Source organism: Neophocaena asiaeorientalis, unplaced genomic scaffold, assembly GCF_003031525.2.
Source record: "Neophocaena asiaeorientalis asiaeorientalis breed wild unplaced genomic scaffold, Neophocaena_asiaeorientalis_V1.1 scaffold540, whole genome shotgun sequence".
In the NCBI taxonomy this organism is placed as follows: domain Eukaryota; kingdom Metazoa; phylum Chordata; class Mammalia; order Artiodactyla; family Phocoenidae; genus Neophocaena; species Neophocaena asiaeorientalis.
In genome coordinates, this window is record NW_020172141.1 from 5,186,238 (window position 1) to 5,197,671 (window position 11,434).

General features: G+C 54.7%; 1 protein-coding gene across 4 annotated transcripts in view; it reads left to right on the forward strand.

Moving 5' to 3' along the window:
* TOP3A (DNA topoisomerase III alpha) overlaps positions 1 to 11,434 on the forward strand; it is a 25,787-nt gene that overhangs the window by 10,400 nt on the left and 3,953 nt on the right. For all 4 annotated transcript variants that reach the window (XM_024752933.1, XM_024752936.1, XM_024752941.1 and 1 more), the window contains exons 5-16: positions 18 to 126; positions 1,238 to 1,381; positions 1,494 to 1,664; positions 1,883 to 1,983; positions 3,593 to 3,667; positions 4,872 to 4,954; positions 5,889 to 6,096; positions 7,430 to 7,615; positions 7,739 to 7,868; positions 10,221 to 10,334; positions 10,430 to 10,595; positions 11,257 to 11,400. In XM_024752933.1, the coding sequence (XP_024608701.1) occupies positions 18 to 126; positions 1,238 to 1,381; positions 1,494 to 1,664; positions 1,883 to 1,983; positions 3,593 to 3,667; positions 4,872 to 4,954; positions 5,889 to 6,096; positions 7,430 to 7,615; positions 7,739 to 7,868; positions 10,221 to 10,334; positions 10,430 to 10,595; positions 11,257 to 11,400 (1,631 nt within the window). The remainder of the gene's footprint in view (positions 1 to 17; positions 127 to 1,237; positions 1,382 to 1,493; positions 1,665 to 1,882; positions 1,984 to 3,592; positions 3,668 to 4,871; positions 4,955 to 5,888; positions 6,097 to 7,429; positions 7,616 to 7,738; positions 7,869 to 10,220; positions 10,335 to 10,429; positions 10,596 to 11,256; positions 11,401 to 11,434) is intronic.

Genomic DNA, 11,434 nt, shown 5'->3' on the forward strand with positions numbered 1-11,434 from the left:
CCCACCGGGCGCTTCAGAAAACTCTGGAGCGAGAGGCTCGGCAGTGCCAGGTGCTGGTGATCTGGACCGACTGTGACAGAGAAGGTGAAAACATCGGGTTTGAGATCATCCACGTGTGCAAGGCTGGTGAGTGTCTGCTCTGGGGCCGCAGCAGGGGTGGCACTCTGTCCTGAGTCCCTGTGCCGGGCTCACCGGCTGTAGCCCAGGGCTTGTTGTGTGTTTGGTCCCAGTTGATTGCCAGATCCTTGAGAGCAGAGACTTGATATTCTGTTTTTAAAAATTAAATATTCACGGGCTTCCCTGGTGGCACAGTAGTTAAGGATCCGCCTGCCAACGCAGGGGAGACGGGTTCGAGCCCTGGTCCTGGAAGATCCCACATGCCGCAGAGCAGGTAAGCCCGTGCACCACAACTACTGAGCCTGTGCTCTAGAGCCCGCGAGCCACAACTACTGAGCCCGTGTGCCGCAACTACTGAAACCCACGTGCCCTGGAGCCCGTGCTCCACAACAAGAGAAGCCACCGTAACGAGAAGCTGCATCACAACGAGGAGTAGCCCCTGCTCGCCGGAACTAGAGAAAGCCTGTGCGCAGCAACGGAGACCCAACACGGCCAAAATTGATTAATTAAAAACTTAAATATTCACAAAGAATGTATACACTGTATGTAAAACACAAAGAATAGTTCTAGAATGTTCTTTCTGGTTTTGTTTTTCAATTGTCTATATTCCTTGTACAATACCTGAACACTAATAACTGTTGAAGTGAGCTTAGTGATTTCAGGTAACTTAGAGGAAGTGACATGCAGGCCATTCTCGGGCTTCAGAGAGTGGGGGGCTGCTCTTCTCCCTAAGTGCTCTTGGGTTTCAAACTATACCGACTCCTAGGATTAAATATATTCAGTATTCACTCTTAGGGACAGTGTGCATGTCCTGTGTGATATCCATAACAGGACGTGAACTTCCCCCAGGACCTTTTAATTAACATCTCCCTTTTCCCTAAAGGCCCGGGAGAGCGCGAGAGTGACACCTAGAAGGGCTCACGGAGAGGGTTTAGCTAATGGCTGAGATGCACTCGCTCCTGTTTCTGACCCTCTCAGCCTGGTTACAGTGAGGCTTCCCTCTTAGACAGCATGTCTCTGATTTAACTGAACCAGTCAAACTGGCTGCCTCGCAGCTTCATGAACTGGTTTACCCTCCGTTCACGGGGGACCTGCCCCGGTGCCCTTGTCTGTTCCGCAGTGAAGCCCAGCCTACAGGTGCTGCGAGCCCGTTTCTCCGAGATCACCGCCCGCGCTGTCCAGGCGGCCTGTGAAAACCTGATGGAGCCCGACCGCAGAGTGAGCGACGCCGTGGACGTGAGGCAGGAGCTGGACCTGCGGATCGGTGAGGGGTGGGGTGGTGGGCAGGGGGCAGGACTCGGGCTCAGACGGTGGCAGCTGGCTGTGACCTTGCAGTGCACGGCCTCTCCTTGCTTCCCTCCGTCCTCTCTCCTCAGGGGCTGCCTTCACCAGGTTCCAGACCCTGCGGCTGCAGAAGATCTTTCCTGAGGTGTTGGCGGAGCAGCTGATCAGTTATGGCAGCTGCCAGTTCCCCACCCTGGGGTTCGTGGTGGAGAGGTTCAAAGCCATTCAGGCGTTTGTGCCAGAAACCTTCCACAAAATCAGAGGTGAGGCCACTCGGGGTGCAGAAGCTGAGGGCACGTGGGGAGTCCTGGGTGCTAATTCAGGGTGTGGTTTGCATCTCGCTGCCCTTGACCCCCTCGTCACTGTGTTCAGGACCCACCTCAAGTGTCCGAGGTGGTCTCCTCTGTCTCATGGCTCTTGGCTTTCACCGTGATGGACCTTTTCCTCTCCGGGTCACGGCCTTCCTGTGTGCCCCCCACAGTGACCCACGACCACAGGGATGGCGCAGTGGAGTTCAGCTGGAAAAGGCATCGGCTTTTCAACCACACGGCTTGTCTTGTCCTCTATCAGCTGTGCATGGAGGTGAGAAGGGCTCTGCAGGTGATGATCTCGGAAAACCATCCTGTGATTTCCCAGGCCGCTCCCTCTCTGCCCCATTTCCCACCAGACTGTAGCTTTCAGTCTGCATCCAGGACATCACTTTCTGGGTGCCAGTAAGACTAGAACCCCATGAAAACAGCACTAGAAATGTGGAAGGAAAGACGTGTAGAACTTTTAGGTGAAACCAGAAATGCTAAGAAACACATAGTTAAAATCCCTCGTGAAGCAGTACGCTGACACCAGGGACTGATGAGGACCAACTGGGCCCGTCCAAACCCGAATCCTAGAGCTGGGTGGAGCTAGGTGGCGTCTGGCCCAGCGCCTTCCACTGGTCAGATGATGAAATCCGGAGACGTGAAAGGCACAGATGAGTGAATGTCATACAGCGATAACGACAGGACAGGAAAGTAGGGTAAAGGAACGGAGAAGGGCCAGGGGTGGGGAGGGACTGCTCTAGGGCTGGGACTCGAGAAAGGCATCCCAGGGTGACCGCCGAGTGAAGGTGGGAGTGGTCAGCAGCGATGGCCGTGGGAGGATCGAGACCTACTCAGGCCGCAGGCCAGTCAGTGTCTGGTCCACCCTCAGACGTCCGCTCTGTGGTGCTGCTTCCCGTCGCTCAGCACACGCTGGCCTGTTTTAACCCAGGGGCTGCACGCGGTGGTACCTGAATAAAACTCAGAGGCCTCTAGGTTTAGTGAGTCAGGGATGCCTCTTGGCTCTGGCCCCCGGCAGGTTTAGTACTGACTTGGTATCGGGGAGTAATAACTTGCGCACCTGCTACAGGCCAGACGCGCTGTATGTTACGTGTTATTTGTTCGGTCCTGGTGGTGCCTCTGGGGGTGGTAATGCCAACCCATGCCACAGGCGGGGAAGCTGGAGAAAGTTGAGTAACTGTGCAGACACACTCGAGCTAGTGGGGCCCGAGCTCGGACAGCTCCTGCAGACCACGCTGCCTCTCGGGTCGCCCCACCTGTCCACTGCTCCACCCTTTGGCCCTCAGGGTTACACAGTCTGCACATTTGTCTGTTGAATAAAAAGACTTGCCCGTTTTCTGCTTTACCAGGATGTGGTGCAGGGAAACATGGCAGGTGGGGTGCTTGGAGCTCCTTGTCCAAGAGCACCTGGTCTGCAGTCTATTTGCAGAGAGAAATTTGGGTTTTGATTTGTTAATATCCTCATGAAGAAATCACTTAAGCTGAGTTCTTCATCCTTTTGCATTCCCTTAAAAATGTGAGGTTGGTCTTAAGATTAGAGTTCTCCAGTTTGTATTATGTAACTTCTCCTATTTCCAGCTCGGTATTGTCGTGAATTAAAAAAAAAAAAAACCAAAACAGTAGCACTGTGCATGCGTAGACACGAAACTAAGGAGATGCCGAGGCTCTGGAGTGGACGCCTTGGGGCTTGTGAACCTGCCCCTCAGAGCCTTACTTTGAGTGAGAAGCAGGCGCTGGTGTCCAGCACACTGTGGGCTGCAAGCTGACGTCTTGAGGTGGGGAGCAGGGCTGCTGTGGGCAGTGCCGGGGGCGGCCAAGGAAAGCTGGGAGGATGCTCCAGCAGGTTTAAGTGGCCTCTGCTTTTCCTGGCTTTCTAGGATCCCAGGGCGACCGTGGTGGAGGTCAGGTCCAAGGCAAAAAGCAAGTGGAGGCCTCAAGCTTTGGACACTGTGGTATGTTCTCGGGGTCTGTGCCAGCCCTGAGGAGCTCCGACTTCTGCGGCTGGGGTGGGGCTTCTGCTGCGGAGGGTGGGGCCCAGTGGCCGGAAGCACCTCTTCCCAGTGCCACACAGGAACGCTTCTAGGAGAAGTAGAAGCCCCAGAGCGCAGGCCTGCCTGACCTCTTACATCAGCTAATAAACGCGATAGAACTGCTCTATGTGGGGCTTTGGAAACAAGGACTAGAAATCACCCATCACCTCTCCACCTTTAGGTAATTGCTGATGTAATTTTGGTGTCTTCCTTTTTTTTCGGTGTCCTTATTTTTTTACAGCATTACTGGAATAGTTAGTGTTTTCCACCCGAGCATTTTCTTTAACGTTTTTGCACAATGTATGTAAACATCATTTTAAATATCTACTTTATTGGCCTACCCTAGATCAGGGCTTCTGAGATCTTTTTGATCCCAAGAAGAACCACCCAGCGGGACACAAGTCTGAATAAACCACATTAGGGTGTCCCTTCCCAGTCACCACTCTGTAGGAAAGTTCAGGGTGTAATTACTGTCGGGGTCGCCTCTGAAGGTTGAACATGCAGAACGTGCCGGGACTGGTGGGCAGTGCACCCTTTAACGCGGGGTGGGCGCGTGTGTGTGCACGCGCGTGGTGAGGGACGATGGGAGGGGGTTACGGATTGATTGTGTACAGTAGGCATGAGTGTTTCATCCCTCACTGGTTAATACGCTTTCACGTGTAGCCAGCAGCATTGTCAGAGGGTCGCCAAGGGGAAGGGACATCTGGTGATCCCCCACGAGGCTTGGAAGAATGGCGTTCATCACCCAGGGGATGTCCCCAGGGTTCAGATGGTGTCCCCAAAGTGCGGGTCTCAGACTGCTGGCATTAGAATCGATACTTTAGGCGCTTGTTAAAAGCGCAGATTCCCAGCCTCTGTGCTGGCCCTCCTCTCTCAGAATCCCTAGTGCTCGGGCCCAGGAACCTGCTCGCATCCCAGGTGATTCTGGCTTCTGCACATTGGAGTCTGGGAACCCCTGGGCTGGGGCCTGGCTCTGCCCAGCAGTCCCAGAAACCTTTCCGCAGCACAGCCTTTCACGCAGACGTGTGAGAGCAGCTGGAAGGACGCCAGGAAGTTCTGAAGAGGAGGCATGTGGGCGTTTGGGGGCCTGTGACTCATGCACTGTGCCTGTCCACACATCTTACAGGAGCTTGAGAAGTTGGCTTCTCGAAAGTTGAGGATAAATGCTAAAGAAACCATGAGGATTGCTGAAAAGCTCTACACTCAAGGGTAAATATTCGCCCACATTTGGGAAGACAATTTGATGCATCTTTATCAGGGTGAAATATTTTAGAAATAGAGCTTATGAGGAAACCAGACTGTCTAGATATCACCCGGCTCTCAAGTAGAGGAATTTTGACATTGACTTCTCTTTTCTGATGGAAAAGACATTTCAAAGTCACTCACATCCTAAAATAACACTCCACAGAGTAAACTCAAATCCCACTCTCGACCTCTCAGCAGGCGGGGCGCCGGGGCCCTGGCAGGGGCGGGTGGCACCTTTAGGACTCGTGTGCCTGCTATAAACCATCCTGCCTTGGGGGTCGTGAGCACCCAGTGCCATCCAGGGACAGTGTGGCCACACTGACCCGTGTGGCAGCCACTCGCCGTAAGTGGCTGTCGAGCACGTGAAATTTGGGTTGTCCAAACTGGGACGTGCTGAGAGTGTAAACATAATGCGTTTTGAAGGCTCGTGTGAGAAAAGGATGTAAATTGTCCCAGTAATGTTTAAGTGGCTAATGGAATGTTTAGAATTACACACAGGGTCCACCCTGTAGTTCAGGGCAGCATCTTCTTTCTCTTCTTTAAGACGAGCCACGGAGCATGGGCCGCCCGGGTCAGGACCGCAGGGCTTGTCCTGGGGTCGTTCTGTCCACCCATGCTGGGGAGGTGGGGAGGTGCCCCAAGCGCCCCGGGGGCAGGAGGGCTGGGCTGGAGCAGGCGTGCCCTTGCCTCTGTCCCCGACTGCCAGGAGTGACCCAGCAGGACGCCTGTTGCTCCTCACCCACTGCGGGGGTCACGTCTCAGGGCTTTCCCCAGCGTGGGTAACGTAGTTGCCTGGATCAGACGGGCTGTTGCGGGTGTCACCAGTGTTCTCAAGCTGACTTAATCGTTTATAGACCAATTCAGCAATTTCTTGTTGTGTTTGTTTGGCTTTGTTTAGGTACATCAGCTATCCCCGAACTGAAACAAACATTTTCCCCAAAGACTTAGACCTGACCGCGCTGGTGGAGGAACAGACCCACGATCCACGCTGGGGGCCCTTCGCCCAGAGCATTCTAGAGCGGGGCGGCCCCACTCCACGCAACGGGAACAAGTCTGACCAAGCTCACCCTCCCATCCACCCCACCAAGTACGCGGACAGCCTGCAGGTTGGTTTTCCTGGCTGTGCTGCTGCAGAACCCGCAGGGAGGTCAGGGGTCAGGGCTGGGGTTTGAATCTACTCTGCGGGCTCTGTCCTTCGGAGCTAAGTGGTTTCGAAATTTCCATCTCAGAAAGAGGTCGTGTCAACATCCTCCTCCTACAGTCTGTGCTTGGCTTCCCGAGAGACCCCCATGGGGGCTCTGCTCCATCCAGCCCTCCCCTGCACTCCGTCCCCTCCCTCTGCTGCTGTCCTGACCCTCACCACAAACAGGTGGCCCCTTCCCTGAGCCCGTGCTCGGCCCCCACCCTTCTCCTCCCAAGACCGGGCCGGTTTCCGTCACCTTCCCGAAACTTCACCGCCACCCTCCGGACGCACTCCGGGCTGGGGGCTTTCTCACCCAGCGCCTGGAGCCTGTAACAGGGGCCACGGCTGCTGAGGCCTGCTTGGCGGCTGCAGGCTTATTGTTTTGTTCTTCCTCTAATAACACACGTTCTTTCTGATTCTGAAAGCCATACATGTTTATTTTAGACAATTCACAAAATAAAAAAGATTATAAGGAAGTAAAAACTTGCCTGTAATCTCACCATTTCCTGAGAACCACGTTTTTACCCTCTGTGTGTATATAATTCTTACAAGTAAATTATAACCTTAAACTTTGTAAACTAATGTTTTCTGTTTTATATCATGAGTATTTCCCCACAGGCTGAAATATTTTAACGTATGGTATATAATGATTGCATAGAGGTACTGTATTTTGCTAGATCTGTTTTTTTTTTTTTTTTTTTTTTTTTTTTTTTTTTTTTTTTTTTTTGCTAGATCTGTTTTTAAAGGGTGATCTACTGCAGTTAACATTTGCATAATAGATATTTATGTGGATGTCACATTTCCTTTGAAGACATTCTTAGAAGGAGAACTTTCGGATATCAGTATGAACGTCTTACAGGCTTCTGATAGAGGGGCTTCACTATGTCCTTGTTCCCGAAAGGGTGGAGGATGACCACGAGCCCTGTGATAGGCCTGAGGCTGCCGGTGCATCTTTAGTCTGTGTGTCCTACACACACTGGGCCTCTTGGAAACTGGATGCTTTCGCTTTGGTTTCTGCTCAGACTGGGTTTACATCAGAGGAGTTGCTTTCCAGTCTTGATGGCAAGGGGACTCCACTTGTGAAGTTTATTGGCCTAAACCCACAAGCAGCGAGGGATTTGCCTACACGGCACGTGGGCACGGGGCTGCAGGAGCTGTGCTCTGTTGTGTGTGGAGCTTTGGGCTGGAAGCTAGCACCAGCCAGACTGAACTGCCGGCAGCGTCTAGAGGGACTAGGGCTCCTCTTCTCCCCACAGGGGGACGAGCAGCGACTGTACGAGCTCATCGTCCGCCACTTCCTGGCCTGCTGCTCCCAGGATGCCCAGGGCCAGGAGACCACCGTGGAGATCGACATCGCGCAGGAGCGCTTCGTGGCCCACGGCCTCGTAATCCTGGCCCGAAACTATCTGGACGTGTACCCCTACGATCGCTGGAGTGAAAAGGTGACACAGCGGGGAGGGGGGACCGTTGTGCTCCCGGCCCCCGCACCACGTGACAGAACAGAGCGTGGTCTGTGCCTGGGCGCCGGGCAGGGGTCTGACCACCACATCTGCTGCCCTATGTAGACCCTCCCCGTCTACAGTCGAGGCTCCTGCTTTCAGCCCAGCACCGTGGAGATGGTGGACGGGGAGACCAGTCCACCCCAGCTGCTCACTGAGGCCGACCTTATCGCCCTCATGGAGAAGCACGGCATCGGTAAGTAGCTTGTCATCATGGTAACCAGCGGCTCTTGCCCTCTCATGGGTGTGGGGCCCAGTTCTCCTCTGATCTTCACAACAGATCTAACCAGGGGGCTGTGTTCTCCTCCCCACTTTGTAGCTAAAGGGAAGCTTAAGAGCAGTTAAGAACTTGCCTCAGGTCACAAAGTGTGTGAGCTGTGAACACCTGGGTCCAGATAACTCTGCAGCCGGTGCCCTTAACCACTGCCCTGCACCACTGCATAGGGACACAGGTGTTTCCCATTACTCGGGAGTCTCACCTGGGACACACTGACTGGTATTTTTGGCCCACACAGGAATTTGTTGTTTTTGTTGTATTCTTAACAAGGTACTAACATTTAACCTGCCAGGATTCACGTAAACACTCTTTTGAAGCATCTGGAGGTCTGGCAGCCTTGAGTGGTGGCCGTTTTCTGTCGCTCACGCTTGGCTTCGGTCACCTGCTTGGCACGTGCTGGGCCCTTCAGAGTCTGAGTCTGCCACCCGCCCTTTGCCATGGGTGGCCGTTTGCTTAGCTTCTGTTAAAGCATTTCGCATAATTGTTTTAAGAATCAGAAGTTGGATTAAAAAAAAAAAAAAACTGGGCCAGAATTGTTTTTCCCAGTAAGTCCCGTGGCCCAGGCTTTGCAGGTGGGTCCCTTGTGACTGATCTGCTTCCCCCCTCAGTTTTCACCACTGCTCTGCAATCTCAAGGATTACCTCTGGCAGCTGAGTCCAGAAGGGCCAGCACCACAGGGCTGGGGGCGCATGTGGAGGGGCGGCCCCCAGGCACAGCCGCCTCACTGCAGAGTGAGTTTTGTGCCCCTGCCTGGAGCCCACTGGCCATCACTGTGCTACCCAGAAAGCCTGTGGGTTTAGGTACAAGTAGAGGTAGTTCACCCACCATAATTTGTTTATAAAAACTTTGGTCCACAAGAGCTGACCTTGGTCTAGACCCTGGGGACACAGTAATGAGGCCTGGTCCTCCCCTTCAAGGGCTCATCCAGCAGGAGAAACAAACCCAACCAAAACATTAGGTGCATCGGGAGAGGTTCTGCAGGGACCTCAGAACCTCGTGGTGAGAATTCGCGCTGAGTGAAGGCAGGGCCTGAGGAAGGACGCGGAGACCGGCAGGCACATGCTGCGGGGGGAGGTTCTGGAAGGCAAGGCCGGAAAGATGATTTGAGCCCGACTCTGCGGGGCCTGGACACTGGGCTCAGGGGCTCGGATGTGCCCGAGGTCAGCAGAGAGCCGCCTGAGATTTCTAAGAAAGGAGCTTACAGACCTACATTGAAACAGCGGTAACAGCTTTATTGAGACATAATTCACACCCTGTCCACTCTACTGAGCTCGGAGGTGCAGCCCAGTGTTCAGTAGATTCCTGCAATCGTGCGGCCGTGGCCACAGTCCACTTCAGAGCATTTTCATCACCTCAGGAGCCCCATGCCCGTTAGCTGTCCCCCTCCCCTGCAGCCCCCCAGCCCTCATCTTTCTGCCTCAGTGGATGTGCCTGTCCTAGACATTTCTTATCAATGAACGACATAGCGTGTGGCCTTCTGCACCTGGCGTCCCACGTTGCCTGCTCTGCGGGCTCATCCAGGTAGCGTGTCTCAGTGCTTCATTCCTTTTCACCACCGGACCTCTTCCGTCGTGTGGATGGACCACGTTTCGTTTATCCATTCATCAACTTATGGACATTTGGGTTGTTCCTAGTTTTTTGTTCCTGTGAATAGTGCCGCTATGAATACTTGTGTAGAGGTTCTTGTGTGGACATGATTTCAGTTCCCTTGGGTACATCCCTGTTGCAGAATTGAGGGGTCACGTGGTGACTCTGTGTTTAAGACTATGAGGATCCTCCAGACTGTTTTCCACGGCGGCTGCACCATCTTACAATCCATGCAAGAGTCGGGTTTCACCAACATTTGCCGCTCTCTGTCTTTTGGGTTGTACGTGTCCCAGTAAGAGTGAAATGGTATATCTTTGTGGTTTTGATTTGCATTTCGTTGGTGGCAGAGCTACATTTCAGAAGATCCCTGTGATTGTGGCATAAAGAATGGGCTGGGTGAAGGAAGAGACCAGCAGCCAGGACACCAGGGACGTTGTAATGATGTGGACGAGTGATGTGGGCCCTGACACGTGGCGGGGGGCAGGGGGGCTTACAGAAGGGATTTCCAAGCTGGGCTTGACAGCTGGAGTGCGTGGACGTGAGGGAGAGGAGGCTGCTGTTGTGGTTTCCACGTGGCCGGCTCTGAGTGGAGGTGTGTCACCTGCAACAGGAAGTCCAGGCAGAGGAGGGGGGCTGCGCGGAGTTGGGGCGTGGGTTAGTCTGAGTGATAAGGGTGGCCTGCAGGTACCGACGCGACGCACGCGGAGCACATCGAGACCATCAAGGCCCGGATGTACGTCGGGCTCACGCCAGACAAGCGCTTTCTCCCCGGGCACCTGGGCATGGGGCTTGTGGAAGGTGAGGAGCCGGGGGCTCGAGCTTGGGCAGCGGGCGGGGTGTCACCGAAGCCCCGCGGGTGTGTCCGAGCCGCACGGTGCTGCCCTTGTTCACAGGCTATGACTCCATGGGCTACGAGATGTCCAAGCCTGACCTGCGGGCCGAGCTGGAGGCTGACCTGAAGCTCATCTGCGAGGGGAAGAAGGACAAGCTCGTGGTCCTGCAGCAGCAGGTGCAGAAGTACAAGCAGGTCTTCATCGAAGCCATGGCCAAAGCCCAGAGGTGAGTACGGGCCTGCTCTCCTGTGCAAGCCCGCTCAGCCCCGGTGACGGCGCGCCCCAGATGCCGCTGTTACCGCCAGGCAGCTCACCCTCGCCGGTGGCCACGGCCCCTCCAGGCTTTCCTCCCGGGTTTGGCTGGTTCCTGCTGCAGAGCCTTGCCAGTCGAGACCGTAACCAGAAAGACCTGGTCCAGTTTCTCTGGGCTGTTGGCTTTGGAAACGCCCTTTCCATCCTGTCCTGAGTTAGCAGGCTGCACAGCCTCGTGGGTGGGTTCACCGGGTGCTGGTGTGCACCCCGCCGTTCTCTAGGGTGCTGGGAGGTAGCTGTAATAAGTAGCATGTGTGTATTCTGTTAGAAGTAACACGTTTCCTAACCCCGTACCAATTTTGAAAAGAAATGCATGTGGTAGTTTAAACTTGATTCCAGACCCACACTCAGGTGTGTGCGCGGCCGGGCCGTCTTGTTTGCTTGCTGTGGGGCTAGTGGCGAGGCAGAAGCGCCTGCCTGTGGCTGGATCCCTCCCGGGAGCCGCGGGTTGGAGGAGCCGGCCGCTTGGCCAGCACGGCGCCCTGTTCCCGGTGCTCCGCCTCAGGCCTCTGGCTGACTGGCCGGCTCCCCGGGTCATGCGTGCTCACGCGGTAAATGCTCTGCTGGTTCTTCAGGTTGGACGAGGCCTTGTCCCAGTACTTTGGGGCAGGGGTGGAGCTGGCCCAGCAAGAAGCCATCTTCCCAGCTGTGCCAGAGCCCGTCAGGAAGTGCCCACAGTGCGGCAAGGACATGGTCCTCAAGACCAGGAAGAGCGGCGGGTCAGTGCCCAGCTGTGCCTTCCCCTCCCCGCCC